This window comes from Oncorhynchus mykiss, chromosome 15 (genome assembly GCF_013265735.2).
Source record: "Oncorhynchus mykiss isolate Arlee chromosome 15, USDA_OmykA_1.1, whole genome shotgun sequence".
Lineage (NCBI taxonomy): Eukaryota > Metazoa > Chordata > Actinopteri > Salmoniformes > Salmonidae > Oncorhynchus > Oncorhynchus mykiss.
In genome coordinates this window covers 24,764,280-24,788,810 of record NC_048579.1, presented here as the reverse complement: position 1 = coordinate 24,788,810, position 24,531 = coordinate 24,764,280, and the positions used below count along the sequence as shown (strand labels likewise).

The following is a 24,531-nucleotide window of genomic DNA, read 5'->3' as shown; positions in this document are numbered from 1 at the left end:
ACCTTACTTAGTTTGAAAGTGTGTGTGTGTGTGTGTGTGTGTGTGTGTGTGTGTGTGTGTGTGTGTGTGTGTGTGTGTGTGTGTGTGTGTGTGTGAAGCCTTACAAAGTATTTTTTTATGACTTTGTAAGGCATAACCTATAGAAGGTGTATAGAAAGTATTTGCAAACGCAGTGTAGTACATTTCCAACTTTGTTAGTCCTGCCATTTTTTTTAACGTGCTGCGCGATGCTCCTCGGTGCGGGAACAAAAAGTATAACCACGGTCCCAATGGGCACACACTAGTTGAATCAACGTAGTTTCCATGTAATTTCAATTAAGTTGAACCAACGCCACTGGCACTGTTTCCCCCTAATGCCGTTTTTTCCTATTTTGTTGCATTACAACTTGTAATTTCAATGCATTTTTATTTGGATTTCATGTAATAGACATACACAAAATAGTCCAAATTGGTTAAGTGAAAAAAAATAATAATAATTGTTTCAAAACATTTGTTAACTAAAAAACGGAAAAGTGCTGCGTGCATATGTACTCACCCCCTTTGCTATGAAGCCCCTAAATAAGATCTGGTGCAACCAAGTATCTTCAGAAGTCACATAATTAGTGAAATAAAGTCCACCTGTGTGCAATCTAAGTGTCACTTTATCTGTCACATGATCTCAGTATTTATACACCTGTTCTGAAAGGCCCCAGAGTCTGCAACACCACTAAGCAAGGGGCACCACCAAGCAAGCGGCACCATGAAGACAAAGGAGCTCTCCAAACAGGTCAGGGACAAAGTTGTGGAGAAGTACAGATCAGTGTTGGTTTATAAAAAAATATCAGAAACTTTGAACATCCCACGGAGCACCATGAAACCCATTATTAAAAAATGGAAAGAATATGGCACCACAACAAACCTGCCAAGAGATGGCCGCCCACCAAAACTCATAGACCAGGCAAAGAGGGCATTGTGTAGAGTGCCTTCAGAAAGTATTTACAGCCCTTGACCTTTTCCACATTTTGTTGTTAGCCTAAATGTAAAATGAATACAACAAAATTGGTCACTGGCCTACACTCAATACCCCATAATGTCAAAGTAGAATTATGTTTATTGACATTTTAAAACATTTAAAAAAGTATCAGGAGTAAAAACTTGCTTAATAAGTTGCATGGACTCACTCTGTGTGCAATAACAGTGTTTAACATTGTTTTTAAATGACTACCTCATCTATGTACCCCACACATACAATTATCTGTAAGGTCTCTCAGTTGAGCGGTGAAGTTCAAATAACAGATTCAACCACAAAGACCAGGAAGGTTTTTCAATGCCTCACAAAATAGGGCACCTGTTGGTAGATGGCAAATAAAAAATTAAAAAATCAGACACTGAATATCCCTTTGAGCATGGTGAAGTTATTAAATTATTACACAGCACCCTCTAGATTGGGTGTAATAAGCACTGAGACAATCAACCTGTGAGACAACCAACCCCGGTCTCCCTTTACTGTACATGTACAAATACTGTAGCCATAATACCTTGCTTTACAAGTCCTTGTAACATTTCTAAGCAAAATGCCAGGTCGACATGGTGATATCTGAACAATTTTTTACTTGGAAGGCAAAAGGACTGCATGGGCCCTTTTCATAACCATACAAACCAAGTACTGGTTTAAAATTGACTAAAGTGGGGGTGAGTGCAACTCGACATTTAAAAGCATCCCCCCTCTTCATGTGGTGCTTGTTCCATGGCTGTGATTTCTATAAATTCGAAACAGCAATATTGATTTCTTTGCTCCCCTACAGTACATGCCCTAAAGCATTTAGTAGATTTCATAAATAGCTTTTATATTATATCAGCAGGGAATTCAGCAAGGAAAGGAACCCCCCCCCCACCCCCACCCCAACGACTTACAATTATTATTTTTTTAAATCTAAAGCCTACTTTGGTAATGTATCAGTTTGAGCCTTGAGTTCTGTTTGTTCAGAGCATAATGGTGATAAGAATTACAATCTACAGTACAGTACATTTGTTTAGTAAGCAGACCGTTGGTGATGCTTTGCATAGAGTGGTTTTGGAAACACTACAGCAATCATGATCTTATGCTTCTAAAGCTGTTTTTAAATTGCTTACAGTAGCTTAACGTTTTATCTTTTTGGCATGGTTCAGCACTAACATGCTGAGGTTGCTATTTCGACATCTAATATTGAGTGACAATGCAGAATAGGGAGTTAATGATAATAATAATCATCATAATTATCATCCACATTGGTATACAGTCCCTTTAGAAACGATTCATACCCATTGACTAATTCCCACATTTTGTTGTGTTACAGCCTGAATTCAAAATGGATTACCCATCTACACACAATAACCCATAATGACAGTGTAAATATGTTTTTAGACATTTTTGTAAATTCATTGAAAATTAAATTAAAATGTTTACACATCCCTGAGACAATTCATGTTAGAATCACCATTGTCAGCGATTACACCTGTGAGTCTTTCTGGGTTAGTGTCTAAGAGCTTTGCATACCTGGATTGTACAATATTTTCACATTATTTTTTACAATTATTCTGTTAAGTTGGTTGTTGATCATACAAGTTGGTTGCTAGACAGCCATTTTCAAGTATTGTCATAGATTTTGAAGCCGATTTAAGTCAAACTGTGAATTGACCACTCAGGAGCATTCAATTGCCATCTTGGTAAGCAAATCCCGTGTATATTTAGCCTTGTGTTTAAGGTTATTGTCCTGCTGAAAAGTGAATTTGCAGACAGGACCATGTTTTCCTCCAGGATTTTGTCTGTGCTTAGCTCTATTAAAAAATAATTTTCCCAAAAAACTCCCTAGTCCTTGCTGATGACAAGCATACCCATAACAGGATGCAGCCACCACCATGCTTGAAAATATGAAGAGTGGTACTCAGTGATGTGTTGTGTTTGATATGGCCCAAACATTACGCTTTGTATTCAGGACATAAAAAACATTTCTTTGCCAGATTTTTTTCAGTTTTACTTTAGTGCCTTATTGCAAACAGGATGCATGTTTTGGAACGTTTTTATTCTGTACAGGCTTCCTTCTTTTCACTCTGTCATTTAGGTTAGTTTTGTAGAATAACTACAATGTTGTTGATCCATCCTAAGATTTTTTTCCTATCACAGACATTAAATTCTAACTGTTTTAAATGTACCATTGGCCTCATGGTGAATTTCCTGAGCGGTTTCCTTCCTCTCCAGCAACTGAGTTAGGAAGGATGCCTGTATCTTTGTAGTGACTGGGTGTATTGATGATACACCATCCAAAGGGTAATTAATAACTTCACCATGCTCAAAGGGATATTCAATGTCTGTTTTTTTAATATATATTTTTTAACCCATCTATACTCTTTAAAGAAAGGTGCTAAGTAGAACCATACAGGGTTCTTTGGTTTGTCCCCATAGGAGAACCCTTTTTGGTGCTGGGTAGAACCCTTTGCAGAGAACTCTTTTACTTAGGAGGGTTCTTCCTTGAACCCTTTATGACCAGTTCTACCAGCCTTTTTAGCCTTTAAAATCTAATTACTTATGCCAATAAATTAAATATATCATAAGGTCTTTATTTGAGGGCCTAATTATACCTTAAACAGTGGTGTTAGGAATCTCTTGGTTTACTGGCCACATCAGGCATGTAAGTATGCTGCCTTGCAAAGTGATGTGTAATTCCTATTGGAATCCAGACAGAATTAGGCTGTCCAACAAGTGGAATTGTTTATCACTTGCAACCTGTATTCAGAATGACTGACAGGGTAGGGTGGATTGAACACTGAGACTACCTCAATCAAATACACTGGAACAACCATCTCAGTAACAGGTGCAATAAATCCAATTACTAACAGATTGAATTAGAAAACTGTATGCTATTTATCTTGTGTAGCATAACAATCAACCAATCAATGTACATGCAAAAACACAGTCATTACAGTAAAACAAACAATTCTGAAAAGCTCCCTGTAATAGAGCATGCTGGGAAATATTATATATGGTTCTATGTAGAACCCTTATTGCCTTCCAAAGAATCCTTCTTCCCTTTCAAAGAATCATCAAAGAATCCTTTCTTCCAAAATGGTTCTTAGGTTGTTAAAGGTTCTAGGTAAAACCCTTTGCGTTACAAAGAACCCTAGGGGTTCTTCTGATCAAAACAGTTATTGGTAGAACCCTATCCCTCCCCAAAGAGCCCTTTTGGAACCCTTTTTTCTAAGAGTCTACCAATAGATGCCTTTTTTTTGCAAGGCTTTGGAAAACCTCCCTGGTCTTTGTGGTTGAATCTGTGTTTGAAATTCACTACTCGACTGAGGGACCTTGAAGATAATTGTGTGTGTGGGGTACAGAGATGAGGTAATCATTCAAAAAATCATGTTAAACACTATTGCACACAGAGTGAGTCCATGCAACACATTTTCACTCCTGAACTTATTTAGGCTTGCCATAACAAAGGGGTTGAATACTTACTGACTCAAGCCATTTCAGCTTTTCATTATTTATTAATCTGTAGAAATTTGAAAAAGCATAATTCCACTTTGATATTATGTGATATTGTGTGTATGCCAGTGACACAAAATCAAAATGTATTCCATTGTACTTGTTGGCTGTAACACAGCAAAATGTGGAAAAAGTCAAGGGGTGTGAATACTTTCTGAAGGCACTGTAAGTAGTATAGTTATGTGGAATTTGCATCGTTCCCTGCTGCTGATAGCTAATCCAGGTAACTCATAGGCCCTGACATTTCAGAAAGAGTTGCTTCTGCTGCTCTGTATTGTAAATCAAATCACTAGGCTATGGTGTGGAGAGGTGATTCAGTGAACTTCGTGTCGTGACTTAGTCACTGGTGGCCGATGGCGCAAAAGTAGGCCTAAACAAAGAAAGCTGAGATTCAGCACCACTGATGCAGACAGCGACTGAATCGGGATTCCAAAGTTCAGCACCACATGACAGTGAACACAGCGACCGTCTCAGGTCACTCCAGTGACTCCACACTGTGAGAATCGCTGGAAATAAATGATCCCGGGGATTAAGGCCTAAACCTACTCTATGGATATGATGGATGGTTTACATTGGCTGAGGCTTAGATCAGTTAGTGGTTAAATACAAGAACAAGTAACTGGCACTTTTGGAAACTAAACTCATGGACTGTGTTTATAAACACAATTATCCATTGATATGGCAATTAAAAAATATCGCCTACTAAGCCTGTAGGCCTACAGTATTGTGTAATCTGGCACAACTACATCACATCTATAAACATACAATGCAATATAAATGGGAGATCCCACTCCACCTTGAAAAATATTAGTTCCAGTACTTATCTCCATAAATGTTACTTACCATTATGCTGAGCACCTCACTTGATGTTGTGTGCGTCATTAATTATACGTCAGGAGGAGCTTTCCCTTGACGATGAGGGATCACTTCACTGTTGTTGGCCGGTCTCCTATAGTACGGCATTTAAGGGGTGTCTGATCGCTCAAGCACGACAGAGAAGTCCGCGCATTTATAACAAGCCCACATTGAAACGTTTCGATGCTCCTATAGTGACTGAAGTGGCAGGGTGCTTTCCCTGCGTTCTCTTCCAAGATTCGAACTCAGAAATTAAAGTGATAAAGTTTGTTTTAGGGCTAAACTAGCCACGCAGTGACTGACTACATCCAACAGTTTTTTTCCTCGATACAACTGCAACAGAAGAACTTGGAACATCAGTATAATTTTTTGAATTAGTAGGAGGCTACACGACAAAACGAGAAAGGTGAGTTAATAATTATATTTATTTTATTTTGTCTCTGAGCCAGAACAGTCTAATGTTGGACTTGTAAGATACTTCCATTAATGTGTCTAATATGTCCATTCATTTGTCTAATATGTTCATATACCTAATTTGTTTAGGCTAGTTCATGTCTAATGTCTAACACAACTAGAAGAAGAAGAACAAAACTAATTTGTGTATCAGGCTAATATATTCTGCATTTAGTTTAAATTCATATAAGCCAACATAGTTTAGACGCGCAAACTTCATGATTTGGAAAGCATCGATCATTTAATTGCTCACTCTCTTGTTTCGCAGCCCATGGCGGTATCAATGCGTTCCTTCTGGACGCTGGCTTTAAGCGCGTGCCTTGTGTTGACGGTGAGTGCGGACTGCGGAGCAGACTGCGCATATTGTATTCACCACCTACAACTTCAACAGACAGACATCAACTCTCTCGTAAGTAGGCCTACAACTAAAACGCAATATTTTTTTTTCATTTTCATAACATAACGTTTGTATTAATAAGGAATTACTGAATGTCCTCTCTTTTGCACGCGGGTTTCTCAGAACCTTTTTCGTAGAGCTGCTTAAATGTCCAAGAATTGGCTACCTACCACACAATACATTTTCAAACCATAGATGAATGAATGTACATCACAATCATTCGCTGGTTTTGTGATTAGGCTATTTCCACTGTATTGATCACTTGGAAATTGAATAAGTAGACGTATGAGTTAATTATGACACCTACAATCTATAAGTTAATTGATTAAATGACATTAATTATGGGAATCAGCTGTAAAATAGATTTTGGGTGCAATACACTAACTAGAGCGAGTCAAAAGCAATGGGCAAGGACTTGTTAGGAATTAACGACTTGAACCACAAACCACCATTGACTCTAAACATTTGACAAATTGTGTTTCAGCTGATTGCATTGATGGCTATTATTTTGTAGCATACAAAGAAATACATTGTTTTGTAAATGCATATTTATTTGCCAAGGGAGTCTTGGCATGCCTATAATTATTTTGGAAACAATGCAAGTCTGTTAAGTTATCATTTAGGAAAATGTTGATTTAAAAACCGTATGGCTACTGTAAGTGTGCAGAGCAACCTAAATCATATGCTTAATTTTTGTTCAATTATTTGGATCTAAATTGTGGCAAGTATGACATGCAAACCTGCATGATTTCTCAAGACTAACCCTACCCCATTTGAATAGGAGAGTATGGGCAGCCTAGTTTGAAATAGTGTACTTTCTATTTTCCACCACTAGATTGCAGTTAAGTATCATACTTCACATGAATATGGCTCACTATGACCGACTCTGTAGAAACTAGCATCTGCATTATGTCATAATGTTGCTTTCAATTCACCAAAGTAGAATTATAGGAGATGGGGAATGCCCTCCCCAATCGCCTCCTAAAGCTTTGCCTGAGGCAAAGGAGGAGGTTGATGGTGGAGAGAAGCAATGTCACAGACCATTAGAGATTGAGCTTAATAGATGCTCAGGATTGATTTGCTTCTGCTAAATGTACTACGTGGAATGGTGGAACACTCAAGGCACTGTGGTGTTTGTGTGGAGCCCCCAGCCCCCCAACTCCCATGACCAATGACACTGTGCTGGGGGATTTAGAGTGACATTTATCACCCAACAGAGAGCACTTAACGTCTGATTGGCTGTGATCATTGGGTATCTCTCCACCAACCGTACTGTAGTTCTACCGCAAACCTGAGCACAGTGCTTTTCAAGTGGATAACGAGATTTATGGGTTATTGGAAAGGAGAACCACAAAGAGACAAAGATTTCAAGGGTGGACAGTTGAAATATTGGATAGAGAAATAACCTGGTTTATCATCCTATGTGATCAAGTTAAATGTAAAGAAAAGAGTTTCAAAACACTGATCATTTTATTGCCTTATGACTTCTGATCTCGATCTCTCCCCCAGACATGTACGTTAGAGTGTGAAGGAGCTCTCAGCCCCAAGAAGTCCTGGGAACTGTGTGAGGATGTCCTGCAGGCTAGAAATGCTGACAATCCAACAGAGGGAGACAAGGCTACCACAGAGACCTCCAAGCTGGACAACAACGACCCACATCAACTAGTAAAGAAGTATGGCGGCTTCATGAAACGCTACGGGGGATTCATGAAGAAAACAGCAGAACTGTACGGTCCTGAACCCGACGATGTCGACCACGGCAGGGAGATCCTGTTCAAACGCTACGGTGGGTTCATGAAGAAGAGTGGCGAGCCAGAAGACACACTGAGTCTGCTCCGGGAACTGGTGAGGAACGTGGATGGCGGCGATGGCGGAGTGGAGAAACGCTACGGAGGCTTTCTGAGGAGCGCCAGACAAAGCTCTGACTTGGAGAACGGTATCCGAGAGCTGCAGAAGCGCTACGGCGGCTTCATGAGGAGGGTGGGCAGGCCCGAGTGGAGGGAGGAGCAGAAACGCTATGGAGGCTTCCTCAACAAGCGAGCCTGGGGGGAGGAAGAGGAGGACGAGATGGAAAAGGAACGCGTCGAGTTGGAAGATGTTCCTGATGTGGTAGAGAAGAGATATGGAGGATTCCTGGGATACTGACCTTCCTAAATACCTGCCACTGCTCAGTCATGTTCTGTTTTCTTGTCTTGCCTGCATTTTTACAGGTTTCTGTATATGATTGGCTGTAGTAAACATACTGAAGCCTACATGGTTATTTTAGTGGTGTGACATACTGTAGCATTCACTCTCCATCTCTAAGAGACTTCCCTAAGCACTTCTCTGACCTCTGACCTCTGTGTGCAGTAGGCTTTGTGAGACTCACTATTTTGTCATTGTAGTGACTGATGTGCCCAAAATAAAAGCTTCTCAGACTTATCAAACCGAATAAATAGCCTACAGTCAGAATAAGATATTTGCTAGACTGGAATACTTTTTCACACATCTTGCTTTACTGTGGTTAACGGCTGTCGATTTTCTAGATGTATCTATTTATTTCATTTTATTGAAATCCTTGTAACCGCCTGCTTATCTGTATGTAGAATAAATAAATTGCTCTAACTGCAGAATAATGTGTTTGTCATGAATAAATATGTCTTATTACTCTGAATCGATGTCAATTTTTTTTACTTAACAGTAAAGATTTAAGGCCAATTGATGTGGCTGTTCCAAAATTCATTACAAGTAAACATGTCAAATCAATTTGGTTAAAATTCAAAACAAACAATTCAAACAATAAGTAATCAATCCAACGTATGCTAATCAAATAAAAGGAAAAACTAAAAACTAAAAATCAAATGCATTAAATCACAAAACCGGTAGCAATAATCAGTCCATCAATTAGTTAGTCAGGGGCAGCAGGTAGCCTAATGGTTAGAGCGTTGGACTAGTAACCAAAAGGTTGCAAGATTGAAACCCCGAGCTGACAAGGTAAAAATCTGTCGTTCTGCCCCTGAACAAGGCAGTTAACCCACCCTGTCATAGAAAATAGGAATTTGTTCTTAACTTTCTTGCCTAATTAAATAAAGGTAAAATAAAAAAAACCAAAAAGTCAGTTGTGGTTGACAATGGCTTTGTGGTGGGGGCTGGCAGTTGCTGGATGGAGGTTGTGGTTGGTTGGTGCTGGTGTTGGGACTGGGAAAACCTGTGTTGGTGTTGGGGCTGTGTTGGAAACCAGGGGTTGATGCTGGGACTGGGGACCTGGGAAAAAACAGTGAACTGAGGCTGCTGCAGTTGCTGGGTTGGGGTCTGTAGAAGGGAGGGAAGACAACCTGAGGAGCAGGCAGACACACAAGTGAGCCCTAAACCCAGAGGTCAATGGTGGTACTTTCCTGTGGCTTGCTAGATCTTTGGTCCTCCCTTTGCGCCTCTTCTGGTGTGGTGATGAAAAGTTCCTGGTTCTGGTCTGGTTCTGTTAGAGGGATAAGTGCAGGAGGGTGGAGGGTATGTCCATCAGCCTGGGTGGGTGTTGGAGGAGGAGCAATGCAGCAGCAGGGCTGCATGCTGGAGGACAGAGGAAACTAACAGGGCCCAGAACCACTTGGCCATGGCACACTCACAAACAGATGGTAGGTGTGTTCAGTGACAGTGCCTCCTTATGGACAGCTCTCTGTATGTACCTTGTGCCATCCATAGCTGGATTCCCTAGTGGGGAGGCAACCATGAAGAGCCGTCTGAGGAAAGTCCTTCTGTTCGGAGTCTGTTGTCAGGGTCATGACGATGGGTTATTGGTGGGGTCCAGGTCTGATCATTTCATTGCAGGGATGGGGGATATTTCTGGGACGTCTTGATGGTGGCTGCTGATGGTGGCTGCATCATGTTATGGGTATTCTTGTCATCAGCAAGGACTAGGGTGTTTTTTAATGAAAATAAATGGAATAGAGCTAAGCACAGGCAAAATATTAGAAGAAAACCTGGTTCAGTCTGTTTTACAACAGACACTGGGAGACAAATTCATCTTTCAGCAGGACAATAACCTAAAACACAAGGCGTAATATACACTGGAGTTCCTTACCAAGATGACATTGAATGATCCTGAGTGGCCTAGTTACAGTTTGGCTTTAAACGGCTTGAAAATCTATGGCAAGACTTGAAAATGGCTGTCTAGCCATGATCAACAACCAATTTGACAGAGCTAGAAGAATTTGAAAAATAATCCTGTGCAAATATTGTACAATCCAGGTGTGCAAAGCTTTTAGAGATTTACAGAGAAAGACTCACAGCTGCAATTGCTTCCAAAGGGGATTCTAATGCATTAAATGTGAATACATACGTGTGTACATTTCAGTATTTCATTCTTCAATACATTTGCAAAAATGTCAAAAAACCTGTTTTCACTTTGTCATTACAGGAGATTGTGTGTAGTTGGGAGTCTTTACGAATATTTAATACATTTTGAATTCAGGCTGTAACACAACAAAAATGTGAAATAAATCAAGAGGTAGGAATACTATCTGAAGGCACTGTATCTTTGTATCAGAAAATGTATTCTAATTAAACTGTCATAAAATAGTTGTAGAATTGTATATAGTTCAGGCCAGTGAAATACAAATGACAAAATAGGTATTGAAGTATTGAAATACATATATAAAATACGTGTAACAGAAATACTGCCCATCGTTGGCACCAGCTACCTGCACTGTAAACCTGCAACAGTTTGCTAACCACTCTACTTCCAGTAATGCACTGTAAATTCTAGAAATACAGTATGTTGCTGTAGTTAGGTGTTCCAGTAATATGCTCTAAAAGAACGAGTGACATCACCGATTGAAACGCTACTAGCATGCATCACTAACTAGCTTGCTATTTCACACTGGTTACACACAAACACACAGACACACACACGCATACACAAAGGGTTAGTCATAGCAAGATTAAAAGACAAAGCCCTAATGGGGATGAATACATTGTGTCAACATTTGATGGCAGAACAGATGGCTTCTTCCTCAAATTAGCTGTTTGAGGGATTTGACATGTTCGACTCATATTGTCAAAATTGTAACAATGGAAGTTGAAAGGCAAATGTTTCTTTATTGTTGAGAACTAAAGAAGCCTATTGTTGAGAACTAAAGAAGCCTATTGTTGAGAACTAAAGAAGACAAAGGAGATGATTGTGGACTACAGGAAAAAGAGGACCGAGCACGCCCCCATTCTCATCAACAGGGTTGCAGTGGAGCAGGTTGAGAGCTTCAAGTTCCTTGGTGTCCACATCACCAACAAACTAACATTTTCCGAGCACACCAAGACAGCCTTGAAGAGGCCACAACAAAACCAATTCCCCCTCAGGATACTGAAATTATTTGGCATGGGTCCTCAGATCCTCAAAAGGTTCTACAGCTGCACCATCGAGAGCACTGGTTGCATCACTGCCTGGCAGTGCATGGCAACTGCTTGGCTTCCGACCGCAAGGCATTACAGAGGGTAATGCGAACGGCCCAGTACATCACTGGGGCCAAGCTTCCTGCCATCCAGGACCTCTATACCAGGCGGTGTTTCTCCCTTCTTTTACACCGCTGCTACTCTCTGTTGTTATCATCTATGCATAGTCACTTTAATAACTCTACCCACATGTACATATTACCTCAACTAACCGGTGCCCCCGCACATTGACTCTGTACCGGTACCCCCCTGTATAAAGTCTCGCTATTGTTATTTTACTGCTGCTCTTTAATTACTTGTTACTTTTATTTCTTATTCTTATCCATATTTTTTAAAACTGCATTGTTGTTTAGGGGCTCGTAAGTAAGCACTTCACTGTAAGGTCTACTACACCTGTTGTATTCGGCGCATGTGACTAATAAAATTTGATTTGATTTAACATGATTTTTCATCCATCCAACTTCCATTGACCTCCAAGAGTTGTGCAGTAGTGGGAATAAATAGTCACGCAACAATCATCAACAATTATTTCATATTTTAAAAACTTAACTATGCAGTATTAGTTAATGTAAAGTGTTACCGCGGTCCCCCACAACTCCCAACACCCACTGACCTTGCATATTCCCAGCACAGTTGAGTAACCTAAATATCTAGGGCTTGGGAATACAATAGGAAGGTACGGGGAGGCCAGTCCAGCTCAACATGCAATCAATAAATCAATAGATGTTCTCACAAAGAAACCTCAAACTACACACTAGTAAATATTATTGAATAGATGGAAAATAATAAAAAAAACAAACCAGTCAATCTTTATTGTCCCCAAACATGGTCTAGGCTCCTGCTTTATACTTAAAAGGACACACATTTTTCACGCCACTTCGATACAAAGTGATTTTTGTAGCAGGTTAGGAGAATATTTGTATGAACTCTTTTCCTAACCTTAACATCAGTCTCCTAACCTGCTATGTTCATCTCCTAACCTGCTGCGTAAATTCTCCTAACCTACTACTTGAAGTGGCGTGAAAATAGTGTTTCCCTTATACCGCAGTCATAAATGAGATCATCAGCACAAACATCACATTGCTTCCTGTGTCATGATCATTGTCTTGGTTTTAGGATACAAATAGATCTTAATTGTCTGGGCAGTGAATATAAAAATACTTGAATTATTCATGTTAATTGATGTAATTAATAATTCAGTTATATTATTAGCTTTAGATGAAGAAAAAACAACTGAAGCTAAGATAGCATATGAAGTCTATATACATAATACTATTCATGAGATTTGATTGATTTAGGATTATTGTCAAAGTAATTTGAATGGTAAAGTGTGTGTGTGTGTGTGTGTGTGAGAGAGAGAGAGAGAGAGGTGGACTGGCGATACAATTTTGCAACATGGACTAACATTGGCTACAAGATTGAGTGGACCACGAATTTGATGTGGACGGTGGACAGCGGTTCCCTTTGACCGTAGCTATACACTGATTTTCTAATGCATGAATTATTGTTTGTCGTCAGCACAGGGCATCATCATGGGTTATTTTTTTTTTTACCAATGAGTCGCACCAATGAGTCGCTTGTAGTAAAATCGTCGTCTCCCCACAATGCCTCTTACTAGGTCAAAGTTAATAGGTAGCCGCGACTGGCTGTGCCGATTTGGATACGTTTAGCGCGCAGAACACAGACAAAGTGTTTGAAGAAAGGGAACCAATATTTAGCCTATAGATTAAGGTAAGCGTATCTTTATATTAAACTGAATGACAACTGATTAAACGGGCCGTTTCTAATATAGGCTACTTCCATCAACTCATCACATAGAGAATGCTGAGCAAATGGTTCATAGGAGACGCGCCCTGCCTGTGTGCGGTTAAAGCCATAGCCTGCCCTACGATATAGAATTGAACTTTGTCTCGAGGTTAACACGGTGTCGGTCCCTACTACCTCATTGTGCAAAGGTCGGAAAAGTAATCCTATAATAGGATAAGCGCTATTATTTGTGTTTACTTTGATGCTCGATATAGGTTTCTAAGACTTGTTCTCGTAAGGAAAGGGGTAAGTTAAACGCTGTGTAGCCATATTTGAAGATATCAACTGAATTAGAAAACGTAGTATTTTGTCGACATGCTATCATCCTTATTAGTGTTCTTATTCTAAGCCGATTCTGACATTGAAGATCGAGGAAAAGAAAACAATCAACATAGAGGGGAAATAAAGCAATCAATTGTAATGGTTTTTACCTTTATTAATTCAGAATAAGGCCTATGGAAACCCATAGGCTAACAACAGACCTGACAATGCTATATCGTTTTGGGAAAAGATAGACAGTTGTTTTTCCATTAACCATACCACCATAATAGATTATAGCCTATGTATAACGCATAATTTTAATTTTTAACTCAACTTTAATTCATGCGGTTTGATAGGTACTCTACTAATCTTTAAGATGAACTTCGCTCTGGAGACGCTACAGGTGCTGGCCTTGTCCATATATTATAACTTGGAGGCACTTGTAAAACTCTTCATCCCTTCGCGGAAGAAGAGCGTTGCGGGAGAAACTATCCTCATCACAGGGGCGGGTAGCGGCATCGGCAGGCTGATGGCGCTTGAGTTCGCCTCCATGGGCGTAACGCTGGTGCTGTGGGACATTAGCCAGGATGGCAACAAGGAAACGGTTCGACTGGTGAAGCAAAAGGGCGCGGCCAGAGTCCACTCATACATCTGTGACTGCAGCAACAAGGCAGAGGTGTACTCAGTGGCTGACCAGGTGGGTTTTATGCCACCTGGTCAGGTATATGGTCTATATACCTGGCCAGGTATGGATGTTATCACCCATGTTCTACCACTTTCCTACAGCAGGTAATAGTTTGAAGGTCTGTAGTATTTTTGACAGGCTACAGTACCGTATTTTTCAAAACATACTGTACACTGATCTTCGAAGTTGTAATTTGAGCTGTTGCAAATACACCGCACTGCAAAGCTCCTTCCCGGAAAGCATGCAAATGTATTTGAGAGGGAAGATATTTACATAAATAATTGATCAACCCAATGTCTATTATAAGGTACAACAACTCAAAGGGCCTTCATGCTTTGGGAACAAATGTTGAAAGACTCCCACACATTCCATGTCTGCTCTGTTCAGGTCCACCTCATGATTACAGCTCAGATCCCACAATATTCACATTGGTTAGATACTGGAGATCACAGTCATACTCTGCTACACTCTCAGAAAAAAGGGTTCCAAAGGAGTTTTTTTGTGGAGGGATAGGGTTATACCTAGAACCTTTAACATTCTAAGAACCGTTTTTGGAAGAAAGGGTTGATGACTCTTTGACAGGCAAGAAAGGTTATACAGTTGTTGGAAGTTTACATACACTTCAGCCAAATACATTTAAACTCAGTTTTTCACAATTCCTGAAATGTCATCCAAGTAAATATTCCCTGTCTTTGGTCAGTTAGGATCACCACTTTATTTTAACAATGTGACATGTCAGAATAATAGTAGAGAGAATGATCTATTTCAGGTTTTATTTCTTTCATCACATTTCCAGTGGATCAGAAGTTTACATACACTCAATTAGTATTTGGTAGCATTGCCTTTAAATTGTTTAACTTGAATCAAATTTCGGGGAGCCTTCCTCAAGCTTCCCACAATAAGTTGGGTGAATTTTGGCCCATTCCTCCTGACAGGTTTGTAGGCCTTCTTGCTCGCACGCAATTTTTCAGTTCTGCCCAGAAATGTTCTATGGGATTGAGGTCAGGGCTTTGTGATGGCCACTCCAAGACCTTGACTTTGTTGTCCTTAAGCCATTTTGCCACAACTTTGGAAGTATGCTTGGGGTTATTGTCCATTTGGAAGACCCATTTGTGACCAAGCTTTAACTTCCTGACTGGTGTCTTGAGATGTTGCTTCAATATATCCACATCATTTTCCTTGTTAATGATGCCATCTATTTTGTGAAGTGCACCAGTCCCTCCTGCAGCAAAGCACCCCCACAACATGATGCTGCCACCCCTGTGCTTCACAGTTGGGATGGTGTTCTTCGGCTTGCAAGCCGTTATGGCTATGTGTGGCTTTTTTATGGCGGTTTTGGAGCAGTGGCTTCTTCCTTACTGAGCAGCATTTCAGCTTATGTTGATATAGGACTCGTTTTACTGTGGATATAGATACATTTTGTACCAGCATCTTCACAAGGTACTTTGCTGTTGTTCTGGGATTGATTTGCACTTTTCGTCACCAAAGTACGTTCATCTCTAGGAGACAGGACGCGTCTCCTTCCTGAGCGGTATGAAGGCTGTGTGGTCCCATGGTGTTTATACTTGCGTACTATTGTTTGTACAGATGAACGTGGTACCTTCAGGCGTTTGGAAATTGCTCCCAAGGATGAACCAGACTTGTGGAGGTTTACAATTTTCTTTCTGAGGTCTTGGCTGATTTCTTTTGATTTTCCCATGATGTCAAGCAAAGAGGCACTGAGTTTGAAGGTAGGCCTTGAAATACATCCACAAGTACACCTACAATTGACTCAAATGATGTCAATTAGCCTATCAGAAGCTTATAAAGCCAATACATAATTTTCTGGAATTTTCCAAGCTGTTTAAAGACACAGTCAACTTACTGTATGTAAACTTCTGACCCACTGGAATTGTGATACTGTGAAATATAAGTGAAATAATCTGTCTGTTAACAATTGTTGTAAAAATGACTTGTGTCATGCACAAAGTAGATGTCCTAACCGACTTGCCAAAACTATAGTTTGTTAACAAGAAATTTGTGGAGTGGTTGAAAAACGAGTTTTAATGACTCCAGCCTAAGTGTATGTAAACTTCCGACTTCAACTATACATACAACCATATATCATTTTTCCCAGCATGCTCTATTGCAGGGATATTTTCAGAATTGTTTGTTTTACTGTCATATCTGTCTTTTTGCATGTACATTACTTGGTTGATAAATGGTATGCTACACAAAGATAAATAACATACAGTTTTCTATAATCCAATCTGTTAGTAATTGGATGTATTTCGTTACTGAGATGGTTGTTCCAGTTTGGATAATTGAGGTAGTCTCAATATTCAATCTTCCCTACCTTGGTAGTCATTATGAATGCAGGTTGCAGGTGATTAACAATTCCACAATTGGTTATCCTAACTCTGGCTGGATTGCAATAGGAATTACAGATCATTTTGCAAACCAGCATAATGTGATTTGCGGGCTGATGTTTCTAGTAAACCAGGAGATTCCTAACACCACTATATTAGGGTATAATTAGTCCCTCAAATAAAGGCCTTATGATATATGTAATGTATTGTCATAAATAATTACATTTTAAAGTATAATAAGGCTGGTGGAACCATTCATAGATAATTCTAGGAAGAACCCTCCAAAGATAAAATGTTTCTCGGCAGAACCCTTCACAGACGGTTCTAGGAAGAACCTTTAGATTATAAAATGGCTCTAGGTAGAACCATATACAGGGGGTTCTTTGAAGTACCCTACATAGATAGGGCTCCTGAGTGGCACGGTGCTAGAGGCATCACCACAGACCCTGGTTCGATCATGGGCTGTATCACAACCGGCTGTGATTGGGAGTCCCATAGGGTGGTGCACAATTGGCCCAGCGTTGTCTGGGTTAGGGGAAGATTTGGCCGGAGTAGGCTGTCATTGTAAAATAAGAATTTGTTCTTAACGCACTTGCCTAGTTAAATAAAGCTTACATTAAAAAATATATATTAAAAAAAGAACCCTCTGCAAAGGGTTCTACCCAGCACCAAAAAGGGTTCCCCTATGGGGACAAACCAAAGAACACTGTGTGGTTCTACTTAGCACCTTTTATTTCTCAGAGATTAGTGGTAATCTGTGTGATATCTGTGTGGTAGATTTAGGCCCAGTTCCATTTATGTTCTTATCCTGTTACGTCTATACAGCATGCTATATTATGTGTTTATTGCCAGGTGAAAAGGGAAGTGGGAGACGTGACAATCTTGATAAACAATGCAGGCATTGTCACAGGGACGAAGTTCATGAATGCTCCCGACAGCCTGATTGAGAAGTCTATGGAGGTCAACTCCAATGCTCACTTCTGGGTGAGTTGGAATTTTATCATGAACATTTTGTATTTTTCTGCGACAAGTCAAATCAAAATCAAATCAAATCTAATTTTATTTGTCAAATGCCTCGTATACAACAGGTGTAGACTAACAGTGAGATGTTTAAGGGTCCTTTTCCAACCATGCAGAGTTAAAGATAAGATATAAGAAATAGAAAATAGAAATAGTGACACGAGGAATAGATACACAGTGAATAATGAAAAACAATAACATGGATATATACAGCGAGTACCAGTACCGAGTCGATATGCAGGGATACGAGGCTATTGAGGTAGCTATGTACATATTGGTAGGGGTAAAGTGACATAGATAATAGACTGAGCTGTAGCAACAGCGTATGTGGAGCAGTAGCAGCGTATGTGGTGTATGTGGTGTGTGTGTGTGTGTGTGTGTGTGTGTGTGTGTGTGTGTGTGTGTGTGTGTGTGTGTGTGTGTGTGTGTGTGTGTGTGTGTGTGTGTGTGTGTGTGTGTGGCGTCAGTATGAGTGTGTGCGCATTTTATGTGTGTGTTGGGGTGTCAGTGTAAGTGTGTGTGAGTGTGTGTGTGGTTATAGACCAGTGTGTGTGCATAGAGTCAGTGCAAGAGAGTTAGTTAAAAAAGGGCCAATGCAGGTAGTCCAGCGATGTACTGTGCCGTACTCACCACCCTCTGTAGCACCTTGCGGAATGGGTGCCTTGCAGTTGCCGTACCAAGCGGTGATGCAGCCAGTCAGATGCTCTTGAACGTTTTGCGGATCTGCAGTGCCATCTTTTCAAGTCTAAGAGTAAAACAGTAGCATAGGGAATGATAGATGGCCTAAGCCCGCAGGATGTGCCAGACCAGCCTATGGAAATAACGCTAAACGTAACACAACATGCTCATATCAATATAGGTGTAAGATAAACATCAAATAAAAAAACACTTAAGACAAGGAGAGACAAGGAACATGTCCTAATATCAGTGCGCATGGGGTATTTTTTATTATATGCGTAGTATGTCGCCAGCAAAGTAATTCTCAACCATGATCATCTGTTTTCCCCCAGACTTACAAGGCGTTTCTCCCTGCAATGATAGCCAGTAACCATGGTCACCTGGTGAGCATCGCAAGCTCTGCTGGACTGATTGGAGTCAATGGCCTGGCAGGTTAGATATACTCATCTCACTCACTACCCCTCTAAAGTGGGATATAAATATTTTACCCAACATCACTTAGTGTGAGTGTGAACACTCAGAGTAATGCATTCCCATTCCTCTAATCTCTGTCTGTGCTCAGATTACTGTGCCAGTAAGTTTGCGGCTGTGGGCTTTGCTGAGTCTGTGGCACTGGAGCTGCTAGCGACAAAGAAAAACGGAGTGAAGACCACTATCGTGTGTCCCTTCTTCATTAACACGGGGATGTTTGACGGCGCTGTCACCAAGTGGGTCCACCGTTCTGACACACACACACATACCCAGAACACATTTTGCTACCATAAGCTCTGTTAGAGGAAGTGCTGCGACTGTAGACATAATATGGAAATATGTACAATGTTGCACTGCGCTATGTGTAGTAGCAGTGTGTAGCTAAGCAATAAAATGCTTGCTCAGCTTCACTTTGCTAGGAGGTGAAATTCTACTTTGTAACTGTCTTGAGCAGTAAATGTATATGATTTAGACCAGGGAGTGGAAATACAATTAATGGCAGTATACCATGGTGTGTAGATGACCTTCAATTATTGTCTAGGCCGGGGCAACCTCGCCCTACTAGTTATGTGACACCACCATAGATGCCATGGAGCCAGCTCTACCTGGACTGCCTAGGGCCATGTCCTTAGATGTCGCTAGTGATCAAGGTCGTTTGAGTGGCGCGCGCGCATGTATGCGTGTGTTCGTGTGTGTGTGTGTGTGTGTGTGTGTGTGTGTGTGTGTGTGTGTGTGTGTGTGTGTGTGTGATGTCAGAATGAGTTACAAAAATGCCAGCGTCCCTCAGTCTTGCTCTTTGGGCCCTTCCATTTTCTCACTTTATTATTCATGCTGTTTGGTTCAGCTTTTTACTGGCCACAGAGCAGAGCAATGCCTACCACATCCTGTTACTCAGACACACACACACACACACACACACACACTGTCAAATTTCTGAACATAAATCAGGAACCAATCACGATGAGATTTGAATGAGATTGTGATGTTGAAAGTCCCCACACAAAAGTCCTGTTTTTATCAAGATGCTACAATGGTTTTTATTTGTTCTCCAAAGTTGATGGGTTTTATGTCTTTTAAGGAACAGACTGAAGGCAGAAACTGATTACAAAGTACAACGTTCATCGTGGCATAACATTTTGAAGGATTTGAAGTGAAATGTAAAAGGGGCTTAGACAATCAGTTTTGAAGGCGTCAGTGCATGCAGTGTGTTTTTAGATGTAGATTCACACTAGAGAGTGCCAGCCCATTACTTTGAACTGCTGATCAGTGAGAGAAATGATTTGTTTGGTTTTGGGTGCTTCCTACAGATGGCCCGTTCTCATGCCCATCCTGGAACCTGACTATGTGGCCAAAATGATCGTCCGTGCTATCCAAACTGACCAAGTGTACCTGTATATGCCTCGGATCCTCTACCTCATCCTCGCCCTCAAGAAGTAAGAACTGTACCAAACACTATGCAGGATTTACTAAATGGACCCCCGGGCCCTAGCCGCTACCTCCCCAGTCCCAGTTGTCTCTTAGGTTTAGATGTAATCAAACAGGTTTTCTATATCGTTGTTTACACAACCACAGCAGTCACGTGTCAAAAAATTCAGCATCTACCTGTGGAGGGGGTCTACCTGCTACTAGTACCCAAAAGCATTCTGCATTTTTGTTCGACTACTGGGGTAAAACAAATACATTCCATTCTACTTGAAATATACTAATTGAGGACTCATAAAGAAAAGGGAAGGGAAAGGGGGATGTACAACTGAATGCATTCAACGGAAATGTGTCTTAAAAGTGTATTTATTTGTATTTATTAAGGCATTATTATGATCCACCCAACACTGACTTTCAAACCTTTGTACTCAGCAATGACCTAGATTGTTGACACAACAAAAATGTATGGAGAGGACGCAACAGATAAAACTGTTGACACTGTGGACTGAGAACAGTGGTGTAGTGAAGGGTAAACTCACGTTAACGCAGTTCACGCACCTTTTTTATTTTGGCAAGCGGATACCCAACTTTTGCGGCAAAAAATGCATTGAAAGTGTAGAGGTTACTTTACTCACCGGGCTCAATTCAACCAAATCCACATTGCAGTATTTTTACATCAAAATAGAAACATGGTGGTTAAATAAAACAGCAGAATGGTTTAGGGACCTATGTGTGCGCAGAAGCAGGAGTTGGGTCAATAAAGCCATTGCGTGCATAAACATTGTTGTTTGTCCCTCAACTGGACAGACACCAAGCAGATTGATCCGATACGAATGCAGATGAGCAAGCCTTCATTGTGTCAAATGGTGTGGGGGCTATAAGCAAAAGTGCAAATACTTCTATCACAGGGACTGAGATTGAGAGTGGAGTGAGAGAGATTGAGAGTGGAGTGAGTGAGATTGAGAGCTGGAACACGTTGTTTGTGGTGGTGCTTGTCTAAACACTAGAGATTGCTCTAGAGATCTGAGTGATTAATGCAGGCCTGCCACAGAGGATACTTGACCTGACAGCTGCCTAGGTGGAAAGGTGCGTGTGTAAACAAAGAGTGGAGAGAGGAGGTTGCGTGAGAGACTGAGTCGAAGGCGGGTAGCGGGCACAAAACGCACACGCAAACACACAAATAAGTGCACACACGCTTACAGTACACTCGACCGCACGCACATACAACTTTCCGACATGTACACGGACTCGCATACACCCACCCATGTGTACTTATTTCACACAATCAACAGGAACACGCTCGCAGAAACAAGATGACACACCACACGATTCCATGTCAAAATAACTGTCTATGTAGCTCTAGCCATTATGTCATGTTTATTCAGTGTTTAAGGATGTGCTACGAATGCTTTGGATAGTAGTTCATGCTAATCATTCATATCAAACGCTATAAACATAGTCATTGGTTTCAGAGGCGGTAGGGAAAGGTCATAACACGTGAGTGATTACAACACAGCCTAGAACAGGAACTGAGAATGTAGACAGACATTTTCTCTACCGCAGACTGCTTCTCTGCTGTTAGATTGGGACAGAATTGAACTTTTTAGAGTTGAACTTTTTAGTGGGACTATGACCCCATTGCAAGAGGGGAATAATATTTCAACACACACCCCCACACACACTTGCTAATCTGAGCACACTGTTTTATCTAAGGATTCACTGACATTAATTCTAAACTGCATCTGGGCCCTTCAGTACCTTCACACAGGCGTAAAACTCCCACTCTTAATGGTGCATTTTTAAAGAAATCCTATTGCTAATTACCTACTGCAACTAATTTAATGAAAATGTATTCCTTGAATTTGATTGAAGTGCCAAAAATGCATAAATTGGAAAGATGATTAACTCACAAAAGAACCTGGATTCTAAGGTGGACATTTAGTCAGTTGGGCTTTAGCTGGGAAGCCCTCCATGAATGAGAGCACCTCAGAGAGAGAGAGAGGGAGAGAGAGGGAGATAGGAGAGAAAGAGAGAGATAGGAGAGAAAGAGAGAGCAAGAATGGAAAGAGAAGGAGAGAGATATAGGAGAGAGAGAGAGAGAGAGAGAGAGAGAGAGAGAGAGAGAGAGATGACTCACCTCCTATTCCTCCTGTATCAATTGTAATCAAGCTCTACTTCCGTATGGAAATCTGTATGGAAATCTGCACACTACCACAAAGCCTTTGATGGTTCCTATTGTAATTTTTTTACGAAAAATGATTGTAAAAGTTAATGTGGTGCATGATCATATGGAGTCACTAGCATTTATGTCAGTCATAAAGACATTTTACGTTTGATTATTGATGTTTGAAGTGCAGCCGTTCTTCACAGAATGGCTTTACTGCACATATACATGACGTACAGTATATGTACATGACTATTCAATTATTTTGTTCAGTATTTATTGGGTTTTGTGCGTTTGGAGAAGAAGAAAAAATAGGTCAATAATTTACAGCTGCTGTTAAGTAGAATAAATAACCCCCGTCTCTTTTTATCACGTGTGTTCTCTTCTCACAGCATTTTGCCCACTAAGATGGGGCTCCTCTTGGGAGACTACATGGGGGCATTCAATTTCATGGATGCATTCAAAGGCCATGGGAAAAAGGACTGAAGCATTCAATAAGTGCTCAGGAGGGGAGGATCTCAATCCATTTCCCGCATGAAGTGCTGCAGTTTACAACCCTTTGTGAATCTAGACTACATTTTAATAAGCTTTTCTGACTTTTATAATGGAAGTAATATGCATGTCCTACATACCAGTGCCTAACTGCCTATACATGTACATATATGAAATTCACTGTAGAATTGAATTGTTAGTGCACAAATAATTATCGCCTATGAAGGATGTTTTAAAGAGCCATTGACAGTATGCAGAGATGATGCACTCATATGAAACTATGGTTACTAATTCTACCATAAATGTTGTTACCTCTTGTTTTACTACTGTGTGGGAATACAGTATGAGGTAAATGTCTGTTATTTTAGGTCCAATGAGATTTCTCTCCTGAGAGTCACTTGAAATGTATTCATTTACAAAAGCTACTGCTTTAAAGTGGTTGTTGAATGATATCTTGCTTTTATGTATTTTAATTGAAGTATATGCATTGTTAGCCTTCATTATATTATAGTCTTCTTATGTAGCTTGTTCAAAAGTATCTGCATCAAAAATGTAGTTGGGCTATATATTGCCATGGTTATAAAGCTGCTAAGAAACTTTAATAATTGAATAATATGCCAAAGTATACTTTAAAGGTTGCTGATGTTTCAACTCGTTATGTGATAGTATGAAATTATGGACATATCATCATTATTCATTTACAGGTGCAGCCATGGTTATCTTTTCAGATAATCCCAATCGTATATCATGTCTTAATGATTGACCATGTATGCCTCATATTAATCTTTGCTTGCTGGAAAGTTAAATGTTTGGAAAGCTTTACAACTGTCTGATCGCATAATAAAATACATGATCTCAAATTAACATACATGGTTTATCTTCTTTATGCCATTGACTAAAAGTAGGACATCTGTTCAAAGTAATAGATTGGCACAGAGTAAGAGACATTCTTTGCTTGATTGCTTGTTTGATAATGAGTGCAACTCTTAATCGGTATTCTGAGAGCCACAATGTTGTAGTGCACATCTGCTGTGTGCAGGGGATTGTTGATTATAGGCATCATCTCAACATTTGCATGGAAAAACACACTCTAGGAATCTGCAGATCTGGTGGATCCTCACAGTCTGACAGTGGTCAGTCACCATTAAAACATTTAACAACCCTACTTATCATTCGCCGATTCGAGGGGAAAACAACATTGCTGTAGACCTCTATAGCCAGATTTGAGAAAGCAGGGTAATGTGTGGGTGGCTCCGTCAGTAAAGCAACAGCACCACCTCGTGTAAATGGCTCTGAAACACTAATGCGAAACAATAGCACTGGCATACAACCGACACTACATGACATGATACAAATTTGTCGGAATACAATACAACTGAAGCTTTTCAAATGTGTTTTATTGTATCAAGTCATAGGCTATTACCTTACATAATGCATGCACTTGAAACAATCAGTACAAAGTTAAGTATTTTCACCAATTAACCTGGTCCCAGATCTGCATGTGCCCTCACGAGTATGTGATTCAAAATACTAGCCAACTGAGATTCCAAGGGGTTTGGC

The 24,531-nt window shown here is 40.4% G+C and overlaps 2 protein-coding genes across 3 annotated transcripts; both read left to right on the top strand.

The window, feature by feature from the left end:
* The first annotated feature begins 5,516 nt into the window (after nucleotides 1-5,516).
* On the top strand, nucleotides 5,517-8,856 carry penkb (proenkephalin b). Its single transcript, XM_021562809.2, has 3 exons — nucleotides 5,517-5,759; nucleotides 6,075-6,215; nucleotides 7,713-8,856. The coding sequence occupies exons 2-3, from the start codon at nucleotides 6,078-6,080 to the stop codon at nucleotides 8,346-8,348; spliced, it is 774 nt and encodes a 257-aa protein (XP_021418484.2). The 5' UTR covers nucleotides 5,517-5,759; nucleotides 6,075-6,077; the 3' UTR covers nucleotides 8,349-8,856.
* A 4,301-nt stretch (nucleotides 8,857-13,157) lies between these two features.
* sdr16c5b (short chain dehydrogenase/reductase family 16C, member 5b) lies at nucleotides 13,158-23,835 on the top strand. Of its 2 annotated transcripts, none has more exons than XM_021562808.2 (7): nucleotides 13,158-13,355; nucleotides 14,048-14,388; nucleotides 17,577-17,708; nucleotides 18,755-18,854; nucleotides 18,985-19,129; nucleotides 20,201-20,326; nucleotides 22,872-23,835. In XM_021562808.2, the coding sequence occupies exons 2-7, from the start codon at nucleotides 14,068-14,070 to the stop codon at nucleotides 22,963-22,965; spliced, it is 918 nt and encodes a 305-aa protein (XP_021418483.1). In that variant the 5' UTR covers nucleotides 13,158-13,355; nucleotides 14,048-14,067; the 3' UTR covers nucleotides 22,966-23,835. The 2 variants fall into 2 exon arrangements, with proteins under 2 accessions (XP_021418483.1, XP_021418482.1); XM_021562807.2 differs by lacking the exon at nucleotides 13,158-13,355 and adding an exon at nucleotides 13,520-13,676.
* The last annotated feature ends 696 nt before the right edge of the window (nucleotides 23,836-24,531 follow it).

Excerpts from the sequence above, each read along its gene's own strand:
- penkb (XM_021562809.2), top strand. The coding sequence starts at position 6,078 with ATGGCGGTATCAATGCGTTCCTTCTGGACGCTGGCTTTAAGCGCGTGC. Across the intron at positions 6,216-7,712 it reads AGACAGACATCAACTCTCTC|ACATGTACGTTAGAGTGTGA; the intron begins GTAAGTAGGCCT and ends TCTCTCCCCCAG.
- sdr16c5b (XM_021562808.2), top strand. The coding sequence starts at position 14,068 with ATGAACTTCGCTCTGGAGACGCTACAGGTGCTGGCCTTGTCCATATAT. Across the intron at positions 18,855-18,984 it reads TGGAGTCAATGGCCTGGCAG|ATTACTGTGCCAGTAAGTTT; the intron begins GTTAGATATACT and ends GTCTGTGCTCAG. Across the intron at positions 20,327-22,871 it reads CTCATCCTCGCCCTCAAGAA|CATTTTGCCCACTAAGATGG; the intron begins GTAAGAACTGTA and ends CTCTTCTCACAG.